This window comes from Lepidochelys olivacea, assembly GCF_965140295.1.
Source record: "Lepidochelys olivacea isolate rLepOli2 genome assembly, chromosome: 6".
NCBI lineage: Eukaryota > Metazoa > Chordata > Testudines > Cheloniidae > Lepidochelys > Lepidochelys olivacea.
Window position 1 is genome coordinate 69,465,415 of NC_140416.1, and position 27,396 is coordinate 69,492,810.

General features: G+C 46.3%; 2 protein-coding genes across 3 annotated transcripts in view; one reads left to right on the top strand and one right to left on the bottom strand.

Moving 5' to 3' along the window:
* Positions 1-1,632: 1,632 nt before the first annotated feature.
* Positions 1,633-9,143, top strand: SPR (sepiapterin reductase). Its single transcript, XM_084632353.1, has one exon. The coding sequence runs from the start codon at positions 4,668-4,670 to the stop codon at positions 5,481-5,483; it is 816 nt and encodes a 271-aa protein (XP_084488479.1). The 5' UTR covers positions 1,633-4,667; the 3' UTR covers positions 5,484-9,143.
* The window catches only part of LOC311522830 (serine/threonine-protein kinase PAK 6-like), a 34,214-nt gene continuing 15,960 nt past the window's right edge, over positions 9,143-27,396 (bottom strand). For both annotated transcript variants that reach the window (XM_084632351.1, XM_084632352.1), the window contains exons 4-11: positions 23,677-24,300; positions 19,240-19,731; positions 18,783-18,916; positions 17,556-17,682; positions 17,127-17,252; positions 16,059-16,193; positions 10,590-13,702; positions 9,143-9,750 (exon numbers count right to left, since the gene is read on the bottom strand). In XM_084632351.1, the coding sequence (XP_084488477.1) occupies positions 13,535-13,702; positions 16,059-16,193; positions 17,127-17,252; positions 17,556-17,682; positions 18,783-18,916; positions 19,240-19,731; positions 23,677-24,300 (1,806 nt within the window). In that variant the 3' untranslated portion in view covers positions 9,143-9,750; positions 10,590-13,534. The remainder of the gene's footprint in view (positions 9,751-10,589; positions 13,703-16,058; positions 16,194-17,126; positions 17,253-17,555; positions 17,683-18,782; positions 18,917-19,239; positions 19,732-23,676; positions 24,301-27,396) is intronic.

A 27,396-nucleotide genomic window follows, 5' to 3' on the forward strand; every position in this document is an offset into this window, starting at 1 on the left:
GATACTGTTAGCAGCACAGGGTCCCATAACATCACACCAGGACACTGTTTCAAAAGATTCTGTGGAAAGAATACCACCTTCTGAATTGCTAGCATCACTTATTCCTGCAGCATTCTTGCAGCTCTAGCCAAGTATACTGACCAGCCCAGACCCTGCATAGTGTACACAGGTTCTCAGGACAATTTTTTGGTGCCCTCAAAGTGTGGCCACCAACTTTTGCTGATGGCCACTCTCCCACTTTTTCCTAAAATATGTAATTAGCTTTAGGAAAAACAAATAAATATGCACAGGTCCAAACCATTGTAACTGATTTATTGCTAGCTAGTAAGTCTGTTGTGAAAGTGATATTAACAAACACACAAGTATCATTTTTCACAGCAGACTTACTCAGCCCTGCCAAGACTGGAGACAAATTAAGCCCTGGATGGGAGGTCAGGGGAGGCAGCGGGGGTCTGGAGCCCAAAGCCCTTCAGCCAAAGCCCAAAGCTCTGCAGCTAGAGCCTGTGCCCCGCCACCCCAGGGCTGAAGCCCAAAGCCTGAGCCCCACCATCCCTGGGAAGGTGGGGAACGCACTGGCTGCCTGCTCCTCAAGGTTGTGCCCCATGTGTCTCCAGAGAGGGGTAGGGCCCAACCCTTGCTGGCGGACTCAGCAATCAACACTAAGCTGGAGCATCCATGAGCAAGGGAAAGGAGGACAGGTGACTACTTCCTCTCCCCCTCGCCCGCCATCACAGCCCAGATTGCTGTGGCGGCAAGAAAAGCCCCTGGTGCCCACATTTGAGAAATGCTGGTGTAAGATATCTGATGAGATTATAACACAAGGTAGAATGGCAAATGGCTTTCTTGAGGCTGGTAATGGAAAAAGAAAAATTAATGATAACCAAGATAAGCCTATTTTACATAGTATATGGCGGGTCTTTATCTTTAGAAAAACTTTAGATTCTCTCCATGCTCACATTCTTTTGCTACTCTGTACAAGGGACCAGAATATGGACTTTTTCAAAAGGAGACTTCTAAACAAGTGATACAGTGTGGGGGCTTGTCTCCGAATCTCCAGTTTTCCTATGCAGGCTCCCTAGTGGCAGTTCAGCATTGACGTGCAGGAGAAAACTGCCCAATAAGGATGACTCCTTCAGGTGGGAGGCTTGGCCCAAGATCCGTCTTTCCCTGTACTCTGTTCAGAGAAGGAGCTAGAGGTTGGTCGGCGCCTTCCTTTCCCACCCAAGAGCTGGCTGGGAAGGAGCAGCACCCCTTGCAGTGCACTGGTATTGTTATCTTTATTATCTGCACTGCCACTTCACATTTTCAAAACACTTTACAGACATTAGCTAGAAGCTTGAAGCTAATCAGCTTCCTTTAGCAACAACCATCACTGTGATAAAGAAAAGGAGTACTTGTGGCACCTTAGAGACTAACCAATTTATTTGAGCATGAGCTTTCGTGAGCTACAGCTCACTTCATCGGATCCGATGAAGTGAGCTGTAGCTCACGAAAGCTCATGCTCAAATAAATTGGTTAGTCTCTAAGGTGCCACAAGTACTCCTTTTCTTTTTGCGAATACAGACTAACACGGCTGTTACTCTGAAACCTGTGATAAAGAGATACATATCCTTATGCATATGCAGTCAATCAAGCATACTGAAGCAAATACTGAGAAAATGCATGTAATTTGCTGATTTAGCCTTATTTCTGTTGTCATTCTCTATTATTGTCAACTCGGTGTTAAAAGAATGTTTTGCTTTAATACTTGAATTACATTAATACCTCACATTATTACACATACAACGCCAAATATGACGCTAACTTAGTTGCTTACAACCTCAAACCTTACTCCCAATACACATTCCAATAAATTTTATTCTGTAAAAACAATACATTTTTTGTTTTGTTTTTTACAGTAAACTTGTCAACTACAAACCTTGAATACGCAAAAGATGTTCCAAGGACAAGCATAACAAGGATTGATAAAACCAGACTAAATATGTTTTCACAATAAAAGCTGGCATAAAAATAAATAAAATTCTCTATTATCACAATAGCAACAATAATGTACACAGAATAATGGTTTTGGAATGCTTACTCCCTAGTCTAGATCTATTTCCAAAATTAAAAACAAAAAACAAAAACAGAAGAATGACAGGATCCTTTTTTTAAGCCTTTCAATAGTGAAAATTCGATGTTTTGGTTTGGTTTCATAAGGTTTCTGTATCACAATAAGCTTAGAAATGGAAAGCATTCTCTAAGCAGGCAGTGACTTATTGAAAACTGCCCACGGATAACTAGGCCGAGAAATCCTGCTCTCTGTACCCTTTTGTGCAATTATTTGTATGCAAAATGTTGCCTTCAGGATTCAGTGACTATGTCCATCCCCATATTGGCAGAAGTCAGCTCTAAAAGAAGCTACAAACTAGGTTCAGTTGAGAGCCAAAATTTCATAGGCTTTTTCCAGCAATAGCTGAACCATCCAAACCTCCTAAGTCTGCATCATTGGGTTGGAAATCTTAATACCACAGCCTCTCAGCAAAAAGTTCTCCTCTCAGGCATGCCAGAATAGATCAGGAGGAACTCCACTGAAGGCAACAGTCACTCTGGTATAAGGATCAGGCCCAAGGTATGCAGCATTGTGGGCTTAGCAGAAGGGCCAGCAACGCTAGGCAAACATCCTTTATCATAGTATTTCTGCACTGGGGGATTGGCTCCCCAGCTGGATGACTTCTCTGAACATTTCAGAGCCTCACAGGCTACGTCTACACATTTCCGAGAGGGGGAAGAACAGGGGTTACTTTACCTATATGAGTTGGCCCATCCCTGCTGCACAGGCCAAGCCCCAACTGGAGTGGACAGCACAGGGTGCATCCCCCAGTACTGGGATGGGGAGATCAGTCCCAAGAATCAGTTTCCCTTCAGTTCCCATTGGAAGGACCCGCTCCTGGCAGATCAGGCAGAGGGGGGCACAGGAGTGAGTCGGGCTGAGGTAGGGTTGCCAAGCCTCCAGGATTGTCCTGGAGTCTCCAGAAATTAAAGATTAATTTTAATTAAAGATTTACACAATGCACAGTCAACCTGTGGAATGCCTTGCCAGAAGATGTTGTGAAGGCCAAGACTCACAGGGCTCAAAAAAGAACTAGATAAATTCATGGAGGATAGGTCCATCAATCGCTTTTAACCAAGATGGGCAGGGATGGTGTCCCTACCCTCTGTTTGCCAGAAGCTGGGATGGGCAATGGGATGGATCACTTGATGATTACCTGTTCATTCCCTCTAGGGCACCTGGCATTGGCCACTGCCAGAAGTTGCAGTGGGGGAGGTTTAGGTTGGATATTAGGAAAAACTTTTTCACTATGAGGGTGGTGAAACACTGGAATGCGTTACCTAGGGAGGTGGTAGAATCTCCTTCCTTAGAGGTTTTTAAGGTCAGGCTTGACAAAGCCCTGGCTGGGATGATTTAACTGGGAATTGGTCCTGCTTCGAGCAGGGGGTTGGACTAGATGACCTTCTGGGGTCCCTTCCAACCCTGATATTCTATGATTCTATGACAGGCTACTGGGCTAGATGGACCTTTGGTCGGACCCAGTATGGCCGTTCTTATGTTCTTATTATGTCATGTAATGAAACCTCCAGGAATATGTCCAACCAAAATTGGCAACTCTAGGCTCTAGGGGTTGGAGGCATAAACTAGGCATAAGCAAACTAAGCAATTGCTTACAGTCCCAAGCAGCTCCATGGACCACTGTTCCCTCTAAGCTGTGCGCATGTGCACGCGCACACAGATCCTAAACCCCACACACACAGCAAAACACCGCACACACAAAAATTTGCACAGAAGCACAACAATTTGCACAGAAGAAATTTTTTGCGCACACAACCTGTCAAAAATTTGCACAGAAATTTTTTTTTGCATGCTCAGCCTGTCAAAAATTAGAGGGAACATTGCCATGGACCCCCTATTAATTATTAGTATGTGTTGTGTGTGGTGGGGGGAGAGGGGGCAAAATATCCTTCTTTAGGGCCCCCAGTGGGCTAGCACCAGCACTGGTCAGAGGGACTCCTGGGTGGCTGAGCTAGGGGAAGGTGTGTGGGGGGGGAGGGCGGGACTCCTGGCAGGGTCAGTTCCCAGGGGGATGGTAGGACTTTGGCCTGGCATCACCCACCCAGGGAACAGGATTACCATACTTCATGTTCCCCAAAAGAGGACACTGGGTAGAAGGGAGCAGGGAGGCGCTGGAAGGGTGTGTACTACTGGGAGGATTACCGGGGGTGGGGTCCTGTATGGTACCTGTGGTGGGGATACTCACTGGAGGTGAGGGGCAGTGTCACTCCCTCTCACAGTGGCACGCACAAGCCAAGGACCCAGTGCCAGCCGTCCGTCAGTGCCTCCCTGCGGGACCCCCTTCCCAGGATTGGAACCGGGGTTGCAGGGGAATGGACCAATCGGCTGCTGCAGACGCAGGGGAGGGACCAATCGGGGCTCTTTCTGAGCTGCAACTGTCTGCTGCAAAAAAAGGAGTGGAGCTCGCTTTTAAATTGTTGTGATTCTCAGAACGCTGGGCGCGACTGACTGCGGGAGGAATCACGCGGAGCCTAAAACCAGCCCCTTGACCTATTCAGCCAGCCCCGCCCACTCTCTAGCTGCAGGGCAGGCCAGGCCAGGCAGCCAGAGCGAGAGGATGGAAGCTGGAGAGAGAGCCGGGAAAAGGCAAGTCTCCTTGGGCAAGGCAGCCTGCATCCTCACTGGGGCATCCCGGGGCTTCGGCCGGTGCCTGGCACTGCTGCTGGCCCCGCGGCTGGAGACTGGCTCCGTCCTGATCCCAGTGGCCCGATCCCAGGGGGGCTTGGCCGAGCTGGAGGCTGAGCTGCGGTCCACTTTCCCCAGCTTGAACGTGCATTCCGTGCAGGCCGACCTGAGCACGGAGGACGGGCTACAGCTGGTGCTCCGAGCAGTCCAGGACAAGCTGCCTGCAGTGGCTAATCTGGAGCGGCTCCTCATCATCAACAATGCAGGATCACTTGGAGACATTTCCAAATCCTTTGTGGACTTCACCAGCCCAGCCGAAGTCAACAGCTACTTTGCCCTCAATGTCACCTCGGCTCTCTGCCTCACATCCTCCATCCTGAAGGCCTTCCCAGGGCACCCTGGCTTGTGCAAGACTGTTGTGAACATCTCTTCACTGTGTGCCCTGAAGCCCTTCAAGAGCTGGACGTTGTACTGCACGGGGAAGGCCTCGCGGGACATGATGTTCCAGGTGCTGGCACTTGAGAAGCCGGACGTCCGCGTTCTCAGCTATGCCCCAGGGCCTCTGGACACGGAAATGCAGCAGCTGGCCCGCACGAAGTCCGGAGACCCGGAAGTGCGGGAGCAGTTCCTCCGCATGAAGCAGGGCGGGCAGCTGCTGGACTGCAGCGTGTCCGCCCGAAAGCTAGTGACGCTGCTGCTGGAGGACACCTTCGCCTCTGGGGCGCACCTGGACTTCTATGAAGTCTAACCCGCCACGCTTCCCCCCACCCCACACACGCGTCCGCGGCTGTGACCGAGCTGCCTATAAAATGGCCGCGGCTTGTGACTCTCCGTTCTACGCCCACCGGGCGGAGAGCGGACCGCCAGGAAGAGGGGCCCTGCCCGGGGAGCTGTGGGAGCCCTGGGGTTGCCGAGCCGGCACTCCCCGGACAGGTCACAGGGGCAGCAGCCAGGCCGGCCTGGAAGAAGCAGAGGGGGCAGCAGCACGGGCTGGGGGGGGCCCACAAACCGCGCGGCCACCCTGGCAACCCCCGCCGCCCAGGGCGCCCCCAACTCTCAGCTGCCGGCCGGGCCGCGCGTCTCCGCCGCCTACGCGGCTCGGGCCCCGGGCTGCCCCTCCCCCATCCACCTCACCCCGCGCCGTTGCCCCCTCCCCGTGGCTCGCCGCGCGCCGGGAAGGCAGTTGCCGCCGATGGTACCGCGCATGCTCCAGTGTCCGGCCTCTGCCCGCCCCAGTCGCGGCGAGGTGGCTCATCCCCGGGGCTGGGGGTTGAGGTGCCCCAGGGTCTCGGGCGTGGCGGCCGCCGGTAGCGCGGGGCAGGGCCCTCCCGAGGCCGCAGCGCTCCTCAGGCCGGGCCTCCGCCGCGGTGACCGCTGAGCCACCCCCAGCCCGCTAAGGCGTTGGCTCGCCTTGGCAGAGCCCGGGGTCCCCCCCGCCCCCCGGGACCGGCTTTCCCTCCCCGGGCGCCCCCCTCGGACTCCGCCATGGGGCCCGGCCCGGCCCCTGACTCGGCTCTCCCGCCTCAGTGCTCCTCTCGGGGCGGGCCGCGGCTCGGCAGCGCGCACGTGGGAGCAGGAGCCGTTCCGCCTCCAGCAGGGACACTGGCTGCAAGGAGAAGTCGTGAAATCAAAGTAACAGGAGTTCCCTTAATACACCGGCCAGTGATGGCAGGGGCTGGCAGGACAGTTAAGGGCAGCCTTGCAAAACGTTTCACCCACTTCCTCAGAAAGAGGAGTTGTTTAAAGGGGCAAGTGAAATGTCATTATTAATTATTGTTATTTTATCAATCATTATGGTAAAGGATGAGCAAGTATGTTTTTATGGCTGGGCTGGGCAATTTTCATGACCGTATGCAGGTCTGGTTAACCCTGAAGCATTTTTAAGAAGGTGGAAAGTTGACTGTCCATTCCTGTGACATCAACTTTGTACATCTTTGAAACAGGACACACCCCAGGACTCTGAGGCTTGCAAGTGAATACCTGCTAAAAGATATACATATGGTATAAGCCACAAAATTGTGTTTCTTCTGGCTAAGCTATTACCCATTCCTTCGACTGTTATTGCTGTTCAGGGTAGGGACTATATGTTATGTTTGTCACCCAGCCCACAATGAAGCTAGAGCATGTAGATGCTTCTGCAATACAAATTTAGTAAGTCTGCTTATCATGGAGGTGGGGGGTACTTGGTCCTTCGGGCTTGATGCCTTATTCCTGGGAAAATTGGTATTATACCCAGAGACTATGATTTTAAGTTTTTACAAACTGGAATAGAATTTTGAAATTATATTGTGCTTCTCATATTCCTAGTATCTCACCTACTTTACAAAGCAATGAATGGGATGCATATGTGCAAGAACAGTGTAAATAAACAAGAATCAGATGCTCACAGTGCCTTGAGTATTGGAACTTGTGGTTTTGTTGTGTTTTAGGAAGGAAACTGGAATTTGTCTTTTCAAATAGTGCAATGAGTGCTTTGATTTCATGTCCCATCAAAGTGTGGCCCTACTAAGGGGATGTCTACACTACGAAATTAGATCGATCTTATAGAAGTCAATTTTTAGGAATCGATTTTATACAGTTGATTGCGTATATCCAGACTAAGCGCATTAAGTCAGCAGAGTGCATCCTCGCTACCGTGGCTAGCATAGACTTTCGGAGCATTGCACGGTGGGTAGCTATCCCACAGTCTCCGCTGCCCACTGGAATTCTGGGTTGAGCTCCCAGTACCTGTCTGGGGAAAAAACATAGTCGTGGGTGGTTTTAGATACATGTAGTCTGTCTCCCTCCGTGAAAGCAGCAGCAGAGAATCGTTTCATGCCTTTTTTCCGTGAAGACGCCATACTGCTGTCAGCACACAGTGCAGTAGGACTGCTAATAATCAGTCATCCACAGCTTCCGCTGCAACTCTGCTCTCACGCAGATGCCATACTATGGCAAACATGGAGCCCACTCAGCTCACCACTGCTGTTGTGAGCACTGCAAACTCCTCCTGCATTATCTTGCAGTATGTGCAGAACCTGCAAAAGCAAGCGAGGAGGCAACGACAGCACGATCACCATAGTGATGAAGACATGAACAGAGACTTCTTTCAAAGCACAGGCCCTGGCAATTTGGACATCATGGTGGTAATGGAGCAGGTTCCTGCTATGAAATGCCGATTCTGGGCCCGGGAAACAAGCACAGACTGGTGGGACTGCATAGTGTTCCAGGTATGGGATGATTCCCAGTGGCTGTGAGACTTTCACATGCATAAGGGCACTTTCATGGAACTTTGACTTGCTTTCCCCTGCCCTGAAGCATAAGAATACCAAGATAAGAGCAGCCCTCACAGTTCACAAGCGAGTGGCGATAGCCCTCTGGAAGCTCGCAACGCCAGACAGCTACTGGTCAGTCAGGAATCAATTTGGAGTGGAAAGAAAAGGAGTACTAGTGGCACCTTAGAGACTAACCAATTTATTTGAGCATAAGCTTTTGTGAGCTACAGCTCACTTCATCGGATGCAACTGTGGTGGGATGGAAGGCATATCCCTATCTTGGGACCAGACCACCTTGGCAGCCAGTACGTAAACCACTAGGGGTACTCTTCAGTGGTGCTGAAAGCACTGGTGGATCACAAGGGATGTTCTACCGACATCAGTGTGGGATGGCTGGAAGGGTGCATGATGCTCGCATCTTCAGGATCTGTGGTCTGTTTGAACAACTGCAGGAAGGAACTTACTTCCCAGACCAGAAAATTACCATTGGGGATGTTGAAATGCCTGTAGTCATCCTTGGGGACCCAGCCTACCCCTTAATGCCATGGCTCATGAAGCCATACACAAGCACCCTGGGCAGTAGTAAGGAGCAGTTCAACTATAGGGGCTGAGCAAGTGCAGAATGCTGGTAGAATGCGCATTTGGACGTTTAAAAGCTTGCTGGCACAGTTTACTGACTAGGTTAGACCTCAGCAAAACCAATATTCTGTAGCTCACGAAAGCTCATGCTCAAATAAATTGGTTAGTCTCTAAGGTGCCACAAGTACTCCTTTTCTTTTTGCGAATACAGACTAACAGGGCTGTTACTCTGAAATATTCTCATTGTTATTGCTGCTTGCTGTGCACTCCACAATATCTGTGAGAGTAAGGGGGAGACATTTATGGCGGGGTGGGAGGTTGAGGCAAATCGCCTGGCGGCTGATTACACAGAGCCAGACACCAGGGCAATTAGAATAAGACAGCTGGGCGCCCTGTGCATCAGAGAAGCTTTGAAAACCAGTTTGATGACTGGCCAGGCTACAGTGTGACAGTTCTGTTTGTTTCTCCTTGATGAAAACCCACTGCCTTGGTTGACTCTACTTCTCTGTAAGCCAACCAGCCTCCCCCCTTCGATCACCGCTTTCAGAGGCAATAAAGTCATTATTGTTTCAAAATCATGCATTCTTTATTAATTCATCACACAAATTGCGGGAAAACTCACAAGGTAGCCCGGGAGGGGTGGGTGAGGAGGGAAGCACCGAGTGGGGTGCTGGATGAGGGGAGGCAGGAAGGACAAGGCCACACTACAGTTGAAAACTTATTGAATGCCAGCCTGCTGTTGCTTGGGCAATCCTCTGGGGTGGAGTGGCTGGGTGCCCGTAGCCTCTCCCCCACCCCCCATTTTCTTGGGAGTCTGGGTGAGGAGGATATGGAACTTGGGGAAGAGGGCAGGTGGTTATACAGGGGCTGCAGTGGCGTTGTGCTCCTGTTGCCTTTCCTGCAGCTCCACCAGACGCCTGCGCATGTCACTTTGCTCCCCCATTAGCCTCAGCATTGCATCCTGCCTCCTCTCATCGCGCTCCTCCCTCCTCTCATCACGTTCATTTAATGCTTTCCTGGACTCTGCCATTGTTTGCCTCCACACGTTCTGCTGAGCTCTTTCAGTGCAGAAGGACTGCATAAGCTCTGAGAACATTTCATTGCGAGAGAGTTTTTTTCACCTTCTAATCTGTGCTCACCTCTGGGACGGAGATGATAGGGGGAGTGTAGAAACATTTTCAGCTGCGGGAGGAAAAAAAGGGAGAGTAGTATTTGAAAAGATCCTTTTGTTCTCTAAAATGTAAGACTATTTCACACTGAATCAAGCGATTCACATTGCATAGCACATGTGCTTTTGGTACAAGGTCGCATTTTGTCTCTTATACTGAGTGCCTGCCGGTTTGGTGTGAGACATCACACACACTCGGTTGGGCAACAGAATTCGGCTTGCAGGCAGCCATGGTAAGGCAAAGAGTTTCAGCTTCTTCAACCTTCATAACGTGTGGGAACGGTTTCAAACAGCAGTGCCCTCCTTTCCCATACCAAGCAAAACCCTTGGGTTGGCCATTTAAAAGGAGGGGCTGTGGTTTTAGGGTGAATGTGCAGCACAACCCAACCCAACCCCCCCCCCAATTCTCTGGGATGATCGCCTCACCACCACATGGCTAGTATCAGGGAAGATCCCTGTCAGCCAAACACGAACAGCTGCGGGACTCCCCACACCATGTGGCTAACAGCAGGGATGATTTCTTTTCAGCCAAAGGCAAACAGCCCAGCAGGAACAGGCACCTCTGAATGTCCCCTTAAACAGATTTGCTGTATTGCATCCAGGTGACCATGAATGTTATCAGTCTCCTGAGGCTAACACAGAGAGTACCTCCAGGAGATCTTCATGGAGATGTCCCTGAAGGATTTCCACTCCGTCCCCAGACACGTTAACAGGCTTTTCCAGTAGCTATACTTGCTGTGAATGCATCCCAAGTCTTCAGGGCAAATTAACTATTATATTAATTAATAATTATATTAATCATTAAACACACTTGCTTTTAAACCCTGTATTATATTTACAAAGGTACACTCACCAGAGGTGCCTTCTCCAGCTTCATGGTTCGGGAGCCCGCCTTGGGAGGGTTGGGAGGATATTGGCTCCAGGATGATGAACAGTTCCTGGCTGCCGGGGAAAAGGGATTCTCCGCTTGCCTGCTGTGCACTATCCTCAACCACCTCCTCATCCATAAAATCCTAATCCCTGTTGCGTGAGACTCCTCCCTTGCAGGTGTCCATGGACAGTGGTGGGGAAGTGGTAGGGGCTCCTCCTAGAATTGCATGCAGCTCATCATAGAAGCGGCGTATATAGGGCTCTGGCCCAGAGCGACCGTTTGCATCCTTTGTTTTTTGGTAGGCTTGCCTCAGCTCCTTTACTTTCACAGGACACTGCAGTGTGTCCCTGTTGTAGCCTCTGTCCATCATGCCCTTGGAGATTTTGGCAAATATATTGGCATTTTGTCTTTTGGAACGGAGTTCTGCCTGCACAGATTCTTCTCCCCAATACAGCGATCAGATCCAGTATCTCCCGTTCAGTCCATGCTGGAGCTCTTTTTCAATTCTGGGACTCCATGGTCACCTGTGCTGATGAGCTCTGCATAGTCACCTGTGCTGATGAGCTCGCCACACTGGCCAAACAGGAAATGAAATTCAAAAGTTCCTGGAACTTTTCCTGTCTACCTGGTCAGTGCATCTGAGTTGAGAGTGCTGTCCAGAGCGGTCATAATGCAGCACTCTGGGATAGCTCTTGGAGGCCAATACCATCGAATTGCATCCACACTACCCCAAATTCAACCCAGCAAGGTTGATTTTAGCGCTACTCCCCTCGCCAGGGAGGAGTACAGAAATCAATTTTAAGAGCCCTTTAAGTTGACAAAACAGGCTTGGTCGTGTAGACAGATGCAGGGTTAAATCGACCCTATGCTGCTAAATTCGACCTAAATTCGTAGTATAGACCAGGGCTCAGAGTTTAGCCTCCCTTCCCCTCTACCTTTTTTAGACAGCATTGGGCTGAAGCTCAAATCCTACTGTTGAATTTGAACTCTCCAACCTGTGTCCAATCAAGCCCTCCTTTCAAGGTTCAGTTTTCTTGCTGTGGTACCCCTAGTTATGAAATCATCCCCTCTGAAGTAGGTGAGTGTATTAGAACAGACTTGTGGCTCGCTCACTTACCCACTTCCTTCCATCTCAAAACTGTAACCACATTTTAAAAGATCTCAAAAGTGCAACTGCTTAATGAATAGATCAAGATCTACTTTAATTTAAAACACAAGTGCAACCAATTCACAAACAGACAGTGTTTCAAATTATAGGCCTCTTTAAAAAGGCTCTGCTCTTTTGCATAAAAAGACAGGATACTTGGAAATACAGAAATTTTTTGCATCAAAGTTTCATCCAGGCGGCTAGATGATTTCATGTTATTTATTACAGCTAAAAGTCTATTGCAAAATCTGTAACAGGGAAGGTGGTAGAGGGAAAGAGGAGGATAAAAAACATCCTAAAGAAAATTCAATAATTAGTTTTTTTTTTTGGGTAGTTGGGGTGCCCTAAAAAAATCCAAATTTCTATGATCTTTATAATTTGGCTGCAAAATGATATCCCAGTTTCACAGATAAGACTAAGTTCCAGATATCTGCATGACTTTAAACACATTACTGTACATGTTAAAACCTGACCTAGGAGTCAAAGTGACCATGACTATCTCACTGATCAATGAGCTTGTGCAAAAACTCTCAATTTACTTTAAAAAAGATTGAAGCAGCTCCTTACACAAACAGAAACCTTCAGACATTTCAAGGATGGTGGACATGCCAATTACAAACTACACACAACCGCTCCCTCCCCTCATCACCCTTCACTGTAACAAAACATGGGAGGTGGAAGCCAAACTTTCTCACCAAGAAAACAAACATCTTCCAATGGGATAGACAGGACATCTTCAATTTTTTATTGAGCCTGTTACAGAATTCACAATGGTACAAAGTCCTACCTAACAGCTGTTTCAAGGCAGCATTTCTTGATATAAATCCAATGTACGCAGGGGGATCTAGATCCTGGGACAAGCTTTCTTAAAACCTTCCTGCTGAGAACACCATTTTGCCTCCCATTCAAGTCAGTGTTGGAAAAGGTAGTGGTGTCACATGTTATGAAGCTTCAGCCATAGGATTCTGGTGGCAGGCAGTACTTTCTCTATAGAGCAGAGAGAGAGAGAGAGACACTTAGAGAAGGCCTTTGCCAAGGATCATCATCCCTCCACATATCTAAGATCATGCGGTCGAGTCAAGACAGACCACCTTTTTGTCTTGTTAAACCACATATATTCTCCATAGAAATGAAGCAGTTTGATGCAAAGGAGGAAGTTGGAAAGCAACCAAACATATATTACATCTGCCCTCCAGGTAGCTCTTTTCCAGGCCCAATGATGTTCACACTTGTGGAATGAGATAAAATAATAAGAGAAAAGTCTCAAAAAAGTGTTGAAATCCTTGTGCATTGTTTAAGATAGGATTTTTTAGAACGTTGGTGCCTCAAAATGCATCTCTTTTGGGTCAGCTCAGGACTCAGTGTACAACTAGCATTAAAAAACAAAGATCACATTTTTGTTTGGGGAATACAGTTCCAATTTGATAGCCAGGAGTTAAAATTTTCCAGAGTTTGCAGACACTTCAATATACAAATTCAAACATCTTTAAAATGCCATTCTTGTAAGAGAAATACAAGATTCCAGAAGCCATGTCATGCCTCTGTTTTGTTCTTGAAAGATATTGGGTCTGACTTGATTGTCTTCAGCAAAAGGGAAGCAGCTAAAGGTCTTGGGGGAATTTTCACATTCATCCTTTAAAAAAAAAAAAAAATACTGACAAGTTCTAAGCACTGTTCGCAGAGTGACACTGCTTGAGTTCTTGGTCAAGTACAACCAGTGTTTCCAGAAGAGAACTTGAATTTCCAGTGCTGGGATACTGGCTTTTCCCCATGCTCAGAGTCAGCAGGTGGAGGTGCGCTTCCTGTACTGCTGAATAAGGGGGACCAGGCACTCTGGAAGTCCAGTCTGGAGCAAGAAGGGGTGATCCAGAAGCTCTTGTGCTGTTGCTCTTTCTAGGGGATCTCGTGTCAACATCCGTTCCAAGAAGTCTCTCAGAACTGGAGAAGTCTGTGGAAAAAGAACCAATCAGGTCAAGCAACTTATGGAATCAGGTCTAAGTTTACATAATAGTGGGTTTAAAAAAAAAAAAAGAAGATTCCTGCATCTGATTAACTCTAGGTGAAAAATCAGGTGTTCCCAAACAAAAATTTAAGAGGGGAAGGATCCCTTATGGATATTCTGCAGTACTTCATGTTAACACTAGGTGCTATATTTTCACATTTGTGTAGGTCATGATTTTTATTGGAGTTGGCAAATGGGGAGTATGGGATTGTCTCTCATTGTCCCCAGATTTATGTTAGTTTTTGCCCCTCTGTTCTTTGCTCTATTGTGTGTGGATTGCAAGGAAAAACTCATTAGAACTCTTGTTTTCTGAAGTGACAATATATATCCCTTCAGAAATTAGGATTTTAGTAAATTAAGCCTTGTTCCTGCTGGTCACAGAGAGGAACTGGGGGAAATGGCACAAGATAGCAAATTTGAAAACAATTCAGAATCTGGAGTGGAAATCTGATACAGCTGGTATTTGAAGATGAATACATCTGCACACACTTAAAAACATTAGATCTGAACACCATTGCAATGTTTTAATCATTTCTAATAGGGGGACATGTTGATATGTACAATTCCCATTAACAACAGGAGCTGGATGTCTAATGTCACATGTTGGACATTTACTTCTCTATATCAACATCAAAAGTAGGTAACAAGTAATCACAACTTACACATCTATTTTAATGTCACTAATTAAATTTGTTTTCATATAGGGATACATTTTCACAGTTTGAGTTCACTTACAGCCAGATTCTGCCAACCCTGTTCGCATTAAGTAGTACTTTACTGCATGAGTAATTTCACGGACTTAATTGGGGCTACTTGAGGGGTGAGGCATTACTTAACTAAATACGGGTGGCAAAATCTGGCCCTTAGTACTTAGTCTATAAAGCTGTCTGTTTTGAAAGAAGAGGTGAATTCTGCTTAATCTGGTCAACTCAGTACTGCACTAGTTGATCATAGTAACAATTAATTGTAGTAATGGCAGGTTTCAGAGTAACAGCCGTGTTAGTCTGTATTCGCAAAAAGAAAAGGAGTACTTGTGGCACCTTAGAGACTAACCAATTTATTTGAGCATAAGCTTCCGTGAGCTACAGCTCACTTCATCTGATGAAGTGAGGTGTAGCTCACGAAAGCTTATGCTCAAATAAATTGGTTAGTCTCTAAGGTGCCACAAGTACTCCTTTTCTTTTTGTAGTAATGGAGCACTGAATCCTCAGTTACAACTGAGCTCCACTCACATGGCTGGAGGGAGTCCTGATCATAGGTATTTTTATGGTCCGCGTTTTGGTCCCAAGGTCTCCTGTAAATCAGTTCACTCCCCTGTCCCAAGACAATTTAGAGAACTCAAAGGCTATAAATTGTGCTGGTTGGTAATTGCCCCCAAGGGGTCACTCTTGAGGGAGAAGTGCGTGCACAGAGGGAGGAGGCCAGAACTGGCTGTATGTCACCTAAGGATTCTCTGATGCCAAAATCTGGTCCTGATTTTTTAATATTAGTGTTGCAAAGGCAAAAAACTAACACAGCAATTTAACTCGTGACTGAAGAGGAAATCACTATTTCTGAACATTAGTGCTAATTTTCTATAAGTAATGATCAAGTTAGGTTAATTATCAGAGTGGCTGCAGTTCATTGCATGAGCCATCATTTACCTAGAACCATTCCTTTCTTTTAAACATGAGGTGGCTTTACAGCTGAGAGTGCCATTAAAATGGAAGATTTCAAAACACCAGGTGCAAGGACCCTCACATTCGCTACTGTGATGACTTGGCCCTGTTGAATTCAGCAGTATTTTGCTCTTGACTTTGCCAGGACCAGGATTTGATCTAATCATATAAGGCAAGCAGCGTTACAGTAACCAAAGGTATTTTACTAGGGATAGGTTTCAGAGTGGTAGCCGTGTTAATCTGTATCAGCAAAAAAGGAGTCCTTGAGGCACCTTAGAGACTTCCCAAATAAATTCCTTAGTCTCTAAGGTGCCACAAGGACTCCTCGTTGTTTTTACTAGGGGTAGTAGTCACTAGGTGTCAGTGTCACTAGGTGTCACTACTTACCATGGCATTGAGATCTGAAAGAGACCGTTGAGTAGTGTCTATTGAGCTGGGCAGAAGCACGGAGATAAATCCATCAGCCTGTGGCCTCCATCGAACAGGAATGAAAGTGCCTCCCAAGAAACAATGTCCTGGTGGGATTGGGATTCCATAGCCAGATGTGATATATTAATAAACAGTCTATCTGGACCTCAGCTACTCAGTCCCCACATGGCAATCAGGGATTTATCAGATTGCAAAGTGCCTGCAGACATACTGACCTTGTGAGAATTTTTCAGTTTGGGAGGAGAACTGTCACGGAGTCTCTTCATTGCTTGGACTGGGGAGTCACTGAAATAGGGGGGTTCTCCATCCACCATCTCTATCACCATGATCCCTAGAGACCAGATATCCACCTGCAGCAGCAGAGTATTACATCTGTGAACACAGTCAATAACAACAGCCTACTCTCTATTCTTGATCTCTTTGCGGGTGAAGAAAAGGTTGTATCTCTAAAGCAAGTGCTATAACATCTCAGACAGCTCTCTGATCTTATTGAAAAAGTGAAATATTAACTCAGATTAGCACTAACTGGACCCCTTGCATACTGTTTTAGCATAGATTGTTAAGACTGAATGGACTATGGAGACTGGCCCTCCCAAGAGGCTGCTCCTCCCAGGCTGGGACTGAGCCACAATGATGATGTAGTTTGGAGATAACTGCATAGTCATTGCTCAGACTATCTGTTCCATGGATAAATAACGGCTTATCAGTTTGGAATCTGTCACCTGCAGTGCTGTTTCATAAAACATGCGTGTGCATGTTTGTGCATGTTCCCTTTCCCTCATCTCTCCTGGAAAATAGGATAAATTAATTCAGTGATTCCAATTCATGTCCCAAGCTTCTCCTTGCTAGAGTCTGTCCACACATGCAGGGTTGTAGCAAGTTTCAGTAACAGTTAAAATTTAGTTACACCCTGTTTACATTACCAGACTGAACTATGTTTTAACCATGTCAGGGAATAACTATGTTGTAACCAAGTTTTCTGTCATAGTTGTTTATGTTGGTATGGGCCCTAACTGTCTCCTGAGAAGAGGAATAGATTGTTATCTCAGGTTTCAAAGTAGCAGCCGTGTTAGTCTGTATTCGCAAAAAGAAAAGGAGTACTTGTGGCACCTTAGATGGCATCCGATGAAGTGAGCTGTAGCTCACGAAAGCTTATGCTCAAATAAATTTGTTAGTCTCTAAGGTGCCACAAGTACTCCTTTTCTTATTGTTATCTCAGTGAGTCCCTGTAATATCTCAGACTGTTATTTACTAGCTCTTGCATTAGGAAAGCGGTAGATTACCTCAGTAGTGTATGGAGCCCTTGAAATAACCTCTGGAGCCATCCAGTATGGAGTTCCTACCAAGGACTTCCTTTTTGGTACATCTTTACTGATCTGAGCACAGAAGCCAAAATCTGAGAGTTTCACCTGTGAGAGAGGGGGAAGAAGGAAGATCACTGGAATCTTTAAACAAAGGAGGGAGTTGATGATGGGACAAAGATAAAGACCAAGTGGACAGAGAGAAGATGACTGGATAAGACAAAGAGAAAAGCAAAAGAGTAGAAAAACAGTAAGAAGGGTAGAAGACTAAATAAGGTTACAGCAGCAGAAGATAAAAGAGAAGGTGAGACTAGGAAAAGACGAGAAAGGGAAGGAGAGGCTGATGGGAAAGGTCAAAGGAAAGAACCTGGGTGAGTTGGACACTGAGGAAGTTAAACACAGGAAGCCTACCCTTCCATCAAGGGTCAGGAGAATGGAGTCGCTCTTAATGTCTCTGTGAATCACACCCTGGGAATGCAAGTATCCAAGGGCTTGCAGCACCGACTCACACACTGTTGCAATTTGTTCCTCGTTTAGCCTGAAATAAAACCCAGAATTGTAAAGCTGCCTCACATTTGACCACACAGGTTAAATCAATGAAAATCTCCTAAAAGTGCAGTGTGACCCTTCAATCAACTTCCCTTTCTGTTATCAGTAATTTTTCAAGATGTTTACTTTTAGTTCACAATGAGCAAGTGTCCATATCACAAAAAACATGAGCGCGATCGGAAGTGGTACTGTTGTGGGTAATTTTTTGAAGAGAAAAAAAAAAAAAAAAAGCCAAGAAGCAGATGAGCCTGAAGCTTGAACTACTTTATAATTTCACCCCTATCTGGTTCCTCCAGCTCAGGGTTGAAGCAGGGCAATGTGGAAAAGCTAGTACTACCACTGCCCTGTGAATCCCTTTTGTATTGATAAGTAGATTTTTTGTCTCAAGGGCTGTCAATTCAGAATCTTTCACAAGCATTAAATTCAGACAAATCATGTTTGTGAAACAGATTTTAGATTTAAACAAGAGCCATGTCCCCAAATTCATATTCCAAGCTGGTACGCTAAGCCAATTGTTCTCAACCTGTGGCCCAGTCAGAACACAGCTGCGGCCCAGGCAACATCCTCAGTGTGTATACACACACACACACACGCACGCGCGTGCACACAGAAAATTTCCTTACCTTGTCAAATCTTTTTTTAAAACTTTCCCTTTATTTTTTTAGTTGTTTATGTTTAACATAGTACTGTACAGCATTTGTTTTTTTTGTCTCTGCTGCCTGATTGCTTACTTCCAGTTCCAAATGAGGTGTGTGGTTGACTAGTCAGTTTGCAACTCTGAGGTTCTACTATATTACATTCAAATCTAATTAAAACACACAGTTTTTTTATTTGCAATATTTCAAATACTGGGTCACCAGCAGAGACAGCTTTGGGTCTTATGAACCTAGGTGCTTCCCACTTCCTAGATCAGAGGAACCACCACTTATTTCAAAAGAATTGGTGGCTTCAGTTATAAAATTTTATAATTATAAGGCATTGCAATCATGATCAGAACAAAAAATAAGTTCTCCAAATGAATTTCATGACACAGGCCTTACAGTCATGCTATTGCCCATCGGGTAGCATTCTTTTCTTTGTACTTCATACCTGATTTGAGACACAATGTCTGTGAGGGCTCCTCCCTGCAAAAATTCCATGAGCACCCAGAGTTCCTCTCCCACCAGGTAACTTTTATACATCTCCACCACATTGATGTGCTGATAGTCTCTCATTATCACCACCTGAGAAAGTAGGAAATATGTTTCACCACACAACTACATCACCCATAACCATAAAGCAAAAACCTCCCCCAAAGATCTAGGTGGGCTCCATTTGTCTTTCTGTCTCACATGTGATGTAGGCTCACTGAAGCACTCTTATGCCCCCTCTCATTCTTATTACCAGACTCACTTCATTAAAAAGGAAGATGGTCCTTCTCTTTCCTCCTTTTACTATCCTCATCTCCTTACCATTTTCCCTCCATGAAAAATAAAAGATGAGCCTATCGCTGTCCTTGCTTCATTACAGAAAGAACAGTCCACCGCTCACCTGTTACCATCCTCACCTCATTAAAAAGAAGTTCCCGTCGCTGCTGCTTTCTCAGATCCATCATCTTTACTGCCACCTGTCGCCCAGAGTGCTTCTCACGAGCGATGCAGACAATGCCTGTGGACCCTTCACCAATCTTCACATAGTTCTCCAGCAATGTCCGGGGATCACCCTGGTCCACAACCATTCTGAGGGCGGCCTTGAACTGCTCATGAGTCACGACCACAGGGTCCTCACTGGCCAACTGTCCTTTAGCAGAAGAGTCTTGGGCCAGGTGAAGGTTGCTGGAACTGGTCTGAGTGTGTCTGTTTCGGGGGGATCCTGCTGGTGATGGCCTGCCCTGTGGCAATGTAGTTGCCTTCTCAGTTGTTGGGCTCTTCTGGGGGGTACCAGCTTCTGAAATTATCCTGGTTAAATCTGGTGCTGGCTGGTCAGGCGGAAGAGACTGGGCTTTGTTTGCAGGACTGCGTGGAGAACCCCACTGCTGGGGCCTGCAGAAAGCATTAGACTGAGAAGAGTGGATTAAAAAAATGTTGATTAGATTAGTATGTTATGCCAGTGTGGTCCAGTGGATAGTGCACCAGACTAGGGGTCAGGAGAGCTGGGTACTATTCCCTGTTCTGCCATTGACCTATGGGATGACTTGGGACAAGTCACACAGGCCAATAATTTCAAAAGTAACTAGGGATTTGGGTGTCCATCTTGAGACACCTTCAAGGGGCTGACTTCAAGAGGGTAGGAGCTTAAGCACATTCTGAAAAAACTCAGGTGCCTAGAAAGTGTCTCAAATTGGACACCCAAATATGGAGGCGCCCAAAATCATGAGGCACTTTTGAAAAATATGGTTTGCTCTGGGCCTCATTTTTTTCAGTCTGTAAAAATGGGGGATAATGAATCGTACATACATTGTAAATCACTTGAGGTAGATAGATAAAAAGTGCTCTGTAAGTATTCAGTTACAGGTGCAGGGAGAGTTTTAAGTAGGCAGAATGTAATTCCCCAAAGTGGAATTTGGCCAAGACATCAGAGTTAACTCGCTTTGTTTTGGGAAAAGTGCCATGGGATTTTTAATAGTGTAAATGGGCAGTGTCTTATTGGAAAGGTCAGACCCCCAGCAGCACAGAGTCATGTGACACCTTACTATGCCACTGGCTCAGGTCTGATTCAAAAGGAATCTGAATTACCAACACTCTTTGCTGCAGTACTCAGGGCTCTCTCTGGAGACCTCCCACTCAAGTACTAAACAGGCACAACCCTATTCAGGTTATGAGAGCTAATAAGATCACAGCTTGCAGTGATATGGCTTAAGAATACACACACTCTCACTCACACTAATAAAATGGATAGATCTCCAGAAAGGATAAATTCTATAGGATTTAAGATGTCTAAGCATCAGCGGTCGCCCAGGCGATGTTGACTAATTGAAATTCAACATAAAGTGTGGTCAGCTGCAAAATGAGAGAGCCTGTTCCAGCTATACTTCACAGTATCAGCTTCACCGGAAAGTGCTTAATCAAAACACTTTCCATTGCCCATCAATAGCAAATCAATCATTTATAATTTATAGGTAAACAAATATTCAGTGGCAACAAACCTTTATCTGTCATTATTTAGATGGAGAGTTGAAAGCTGATAGTGCAGGCGTAGAGGGAAAGGCAGATAATAGTTACCGCTATAGAGAGAATTCTTCACTTTTAGAAATCTTCTTAAGACACTCAGAGAGAGACTAAACTAGACCTTAACTATATAAGCCTGAATTTTTATTAAGGATTTCTGTTGATAATAAAAACTACAGAAGTGTAACCTCTCCATTCGCTCACTCATTTTCAGGCACTCATATACAGACACCCATGTGTGCAACCATGGCTGTGAAGTCACTGGCACACAGAGAGCACAAATACACACAGAAGTAACTGCCTGTTAGCAATGACTTCCTGCTCCCATAGCAGCTCTACCCCTGCATTCCAGCACAGACATGCTCCTGACAGGAAGGTATTTATTTCTGAACTCTTTTGTTTTATTACACAAGAATAGGGGTGGGGTTTTTTTATAACCTAAAGCACACAAAAGACCTTTATATGCACATAGGCTCATACATGTCTGTCTAACCACATGCACATACATTTCCTGCTCCAGCCTTCTATCACCTCATGTATACACACATTCCTAGGTTGGTAACTGTGGGTGTTCCCTGGGTCCATCTATCTGGAGGCTCACAAGCCCACACTGTTCCATCCTTACATTTTGTTCCCTGTCTGTCTGTCTAGGCATACCCATTCCCATTTTTATCCAGCTGTATTCCCATGTCAATCTGTCCACAGTTACTCTTTTCCCTAGATGTACATGTTATTTTTCCCCACTTCCACACACACTTACACTTCTGTGAGAATATAGAGCAAGGTATCTCAGACAGGTCCTTTTTCCTTCTACAGGGGCGGGCAGAGATGATCATTCCTTACAGTGGCTTAGAGCCAGATCTTCAGCTGATGTAAATCAGCATAGTTCTATTTACTTCAGTGGAGCTAGGTTGACTTACGCCAGGTGAGGATCTGTTTTTCTTTCAGTGCCACTCACAGACAGGCAGATAGATTTGTGCACAAAATGAGAAAGAAAACAGGCCCAGAGAGAGAGTGAGTTCTGTAAAGAGACAGAGTGAGGGACAGAGAAAGCAAGAGACACAGAGCTGTATTTGAAAATTAAGTGTCCATTCTTTAAGAAAATGGAAGAACATTCCTGTGATTGTTCTCATTTGATTGAAGGGCACCACCGTCCAGCATGTTATAGCAAATCAGTTCTGCTGGGTCAGAGATTCCAGTCCCCATCTGCCTTTGTCACCTTCCTCAGAATAAAGGAACATAGCAATAACTCAGAACTGACCTGCAGGGAACCAACCCATCTTACAGAAGGCACCAAACAGTTATTAGATGGTAATGACCTCAGTTGAATTGACAACAGCGATCCAGAGGTTTTCTATTCTATATCCATTATCAGTGCCTTGAGCCATCGCACCAGTTGCTTTTTATTCTAGTCATACACTCAAAACAAAGAGGCTTCCAGGGAATGGAATAGTTGTAAATCATCCCATCCCCATCAACAGTAGTGATTAAATAGATTAAATAGATTAAAGTCAGAGTTTAAAGTCAGAAGACACCACTAAATCTTCCAGTCTGACCTCCTGTCTATCAAAGGGCACCAACACTATCCAGCACCCACACACTAAACCCAGCAATGGAAATGAGACCAAAGTAAGAGAGACCCACAGGTGACTAGACTATTATGTGCCACAGGCAGAGAACTGGAGGGACCAAGGTACACCAGTGCCTAAGGCCCCTGTAATGGCAGGGAGATGATTAAATGACATATACCATATAATCCTGGTAAGTGACCCACACCCTCCAGAGGAAGGTGAAAACCCCCCAAGCTCACTGCCAATTTGACACCAGGGAAAATTCCTTCCGGACCCCACATATAGCCATCAGTTGGAATCTGAGGAAGGGACACCAACCAGCCAAGCACCTGAGAGAATGTTTGGTGCCACCTCAGAACCCTGGCCCACCACATCCAGTGTCCCATCTCCAGCCATGGCCATCACTGATTCTTCAGAGGAAGGAGATTAAAAAAACCACCCAGAATACACTGCGGGGGAATCCCTTCCTGACCCCTTGTGGTGGCTGGCTGACACCCTGAAACCTGAACTTCAGGAACAAAAGATATGAACCTGATGTGAGCCCCAGCCCTGCCCAATTCTCTTGCCGGAAAGGGTCAGTGTGCATCTGTAGGCCTAGTCTACGTTTATGGTTTGTCTATATCAACCGTGTGTGAAAAAGCTGGGGTGTAAATCTACCTTGCATTAGTCTGCTGTGCACAAGTGGCCCCTACTGCCATGTGCTAAAAGTTCCCTAGTGTGCTTTGATCTACTCCCATTTCAAAATGGAGTAAATTAAAGCACACTAGAGAACTTCCAGTATGTGGTAGCAGGGTCCACTCGGACACTGGTGGGCACACTAGTGCAAGGTTGATTTACACCCCAGCTTCCTGCACACTAACTGTTCAATTAGACAAGCCCTGAGAAAAGGTTTGCCAGTATAGATATACCAACACAGCTATCCCAGCCAGTCCTCCTTGTAGATACAGCTCCCAGGAGAGTGCTTTTGCCAGTATAAGTTATGCCCCATCAAACTGAGCTATACTGAGCAAATGCACTTTATACCTGGCTGTCACTTTGAGTGATGCTCAGCAGCCTATTTTGTGAGGAACATCATCATCTGTCTTTGCATAGACTAAGCTCTCCTTCCACTTTGGTTCTGTATTTTTGGCCAGGACTTCTTTGACTCCATCATTAACCTAACGGGAGGGATGTTGTTTTTCTTCAGAATTGTTTGAATGTGAAAGTAAACTGCAGCACGATAAAAAGTCATCAGTGTATTTAGGTTTAAGCAGTAAATAAATGTACCTTTATCTGCAGGGTGGGACCTGACTTATTTGAGTCGCCAGATGAGGGCAACACACTTCGTAACAGCCTCCGTTTCAAGCTGTTTTCCCTCGATTTGGGGCAAGGGCTTCCCGCCCCAGAAGGCCTGGGATTCACTTGTGCCACCAGGCAAGGCTGGGGCCAGCATTCTGAGCTGCTTCTTTCTGCCTTGTCACTCTTCCCAGCCAGAACATAGGTGCGCTGTTGGTGCTGCAAAACTGAAGTGAGCTGGATGCAGCGCCCACCCTCACCTTGGAATTCTGAAGGCCCAAGGGACTTTGCTTTCATTACCATACCATTGGGATGAGATTGCCCATTTGTCCTGGGTTTATAATCTGGCCACATAGTCTGCCTTCGGGCTGCTTTGCTTCCACCATTGCAGTTGAGATAGTTTCCATATTTGTCTTCCCAGTTGACCTCGGGGCTCTGAAGATACATGTCTGGGAACCTGTCTTCTCCCAAAAGTCCAAGTGACTGGGCTCTCCTCCTGCTGGTCGGGCTCTTTCCCCTTAGAGTGTTGGAACTGATGACAGAAAGCTTCTGAATATCATTCAGTATCCCAGAGATATATCCCTCCACTTCGATGCTGCTGCCCCTCACAACAGTCTGTCAAACACACAAACAAAAGGCAAAGTTAGAGCTTTAACCCCTGAGGCTCAGGACGTGAAGGGCAGGGGTTGAACTTTGTGTCTGGCTTGTCACTGAAGTTCAGGGTAGGGGGGAATGGTTGGCTTCTCCTTTGTTTTTACTTTCTTAAAGTTTGATGAACTATATATTGCTGTGATAAAGAGTGGCACTAGCTAAAATAACAGAGCAGGGAGGCACTGTGTTCCTCACACTGCTTTTCTAATGCATCTCAATCCTGACTTGCCACACTCCTACTAGTTCCAGGAGTGGGCACCTACTTCAGTCCTGAATTTTCTATTCCTGCTGCTATTCTGGGCTCCACTTCATTCTGTAACCACACCTCACTTGTGAACTTCAGCCAAAGAAGCTATGAACACACACACACTTTTAAAATTTTGCATTGAACTAGCAATTAGTCCTGAGAGTTGGGTGTTAAGAACTTTGATTTTGAATGCACTGGACAAAAGTTTCCTCTTTATTTATTGGGGCACTACTTCCAAAACTGAGTCTCAACAAATCTCAGTGCATTTTAATCTCTACCTACAAATCTTTTTTCTGTTCCAGTACAAGGTCCTCCTCTTCTCGTACAGGTCTGTCAGTGCACACATAGCTTAGCACCCACCAGCAGCCAAGCTGCCCCCCTGCCCAGCACCTCCTGCCTGCCAGCGGCCCCGCCGATTAGCTCTTCTCCCTACTTCCCAGTGCCTCCCGCCCACTGCAGATCAGCTGTTCTGCAGCATGCAGGAGGTGCTGGAAGAGAGGTAAAGGAGTGGGGATGGTGCGCATTCAGGGGAGGGGACAGGGAAGAGGCGGAGCAGGGGCGGGAAGAGGCGGGGCGGGGATGGGGCTTTGGGGGAAGGGCTGGGGGGTGGAGCAGAGTGGGAAGAGGTGGGGTGGGGTGGGGTGGGGGTTTGGGTGGAGTGAGCGTGGGGCCTGGGGCTGAGCAGGGGTTGAGCGCCCCCGGGAAAAATTGGAAGCTGGCGCCTGTGAATGCACATTCAAAATCCTGCCTTTCTTAGTCTGCTTCTAATTCTGGTTCCTCACAATTTTTGCCAATGTTACTTAATCCTGACCTGTAAAACCCATGCTGTTCTATCTCTGGGTCCCTCCTCTGTTCTGCCAAGCCACTGCAATTATAAATGGTGAACACACTACTGGAAATAAAAGGATTGCAGCAGTTCATAACTGCCTTGTAGGCAAATGAAGAAGGATAAGGCATCCATCCAAACAACCACCCATACTGTATGAGTGGCACGCCCTATACGCTCAATACAGCAGCCTAGCCAACTTGTTTATTTTGGAAGTAAAAAGCTTAAGTGCTAGGAACTCAAACCATCTATTCTCCACAAGAAGACACAGTATAATATCACTCCTACCCCTTGTGTGAATCTCAGTCTGTATGAGGAAATCTTCCCATGGAGTGAGAGGTAATCTCCTGTTTGTTATCTCAACTTGGGTTCCTCCAACCATGCTGAATTAATTACACTGGGCCAGATCTTCAGCTGGTGTAAACTGACACCGCTCCAATGGAGCAACACTGACTTGCACCAGCTGAGAAACAGGCTCGCTGCGAGTTAAGGAAGGAAATACAGGAGAGAAAGATCCTATCAATTACAGGCGAGTTGAGGCCACTCAGACTCATTTAATTGTGTGTCCAATAGCTCAGACGCAGGCAAATTCATCTCTCCACTCCCTGCTGTGGTAATACATCTTCTCGCGTGTACATGCATCTCTTGTTCTGCCTTCAGTTTGAACTGCTCTGTCAATCACCACTTGGATTGGGACATTGACTGCAAACTGGTTCCACCACCTTTACACAAAAGTAAGGAAAAGGAAAAGCCGCACCTCCACGCCAAAAAAAAAAAAAAGGTCAGGAACCCGGCTCCAGGAGTCTATTCAGTAGGGTGAATAAGCCTAAATTACCATTTTAGTTCACTCCTAAACCTCAGCAGTCTGTGTTTATAGTTTACCTCAGCAATGCAAACTTGGGTAATAGTAATGGTTTCTAAATGATCCACTAGCTTAAGCTGTGGTCAATGTAACCTCACCTCCTCCTCCTGACTGAAGCACAGGGAGGACAGTACAAACTCATCACTCAGGCTTGCAAATGGGGCAGTAAGATATGGGACTTGCTCTTTCATCCCTTTCAGATGCACAGGTGGTTCACTAATTTGTTAGGCCAAACCTAGGATCATATGCCCTATGGATATGCTGGGAGCTCTCCAAGGTCCATTTCTTACGGAAGGGTAGTTGAATGACTGGTTCAGTGGTTCTCAAACTTTTTGTATTGGCGACACTTTTCACACAGCAAGCCCCTGAGTGTGACCCCACTTATAATTATATTAAAAACCACATTTTTTATATTTAAATGCTAAATTTATAACCCTATTGTTATAAATGAATTTACTTTTTCTCACCGCTTTTAAATTAAGACTAAAACACATTTATCAAATTATTGTTATAAACAGAAAAGATTTTTTTAAATAGTTACTGATTAATACTGGGAGAGGGGGCGAAGAAACTTTGTCAATATCACTGTTCACAGCAGACTTAGCGCCCCATTGCCACCCTTACCTCTGTGCTGCTGCTGGCGGCAGGTGCTGCTTTCAGAGCTCGGTGGCCAGAGAGCCGGGGCTGCTGGCTGGGCGCCCAGGTCTGGAGACAGTGCTGCCACCACCAGCAGTGCAGAACTGCAGAAGTAAGGGTGGCAATGCTATACCATACCACCCTTTTGTCTCTGTAATGTTTGCCCTTTGTACTGGGAGGGGGAGCGAAGGCAAATTTTGGGGTACCTATAGCCCCTGCAAGCCTCCCCCAGTGCCATTCCAGCCTGTGTGTCTGACTGTTAAATTATAAATTACATGTTTATGTTTGCCAGTCTCAGTGTTCTGATGGATCTGCAGTTCAATGTAGCTCTTCAGCTGCTGAACAATCAAGCCCTCTAATGTTGTCTCAGTCCAAGGAATGGCCTTAGGGAAAATGGCACTCTGGGCGAACTTCTATTTTGTCACCCTTCCTTTGGGGCCAGAGACCTGCCATGCGCGGGGCTGACAGCCTGTGACCGCCACATAATAT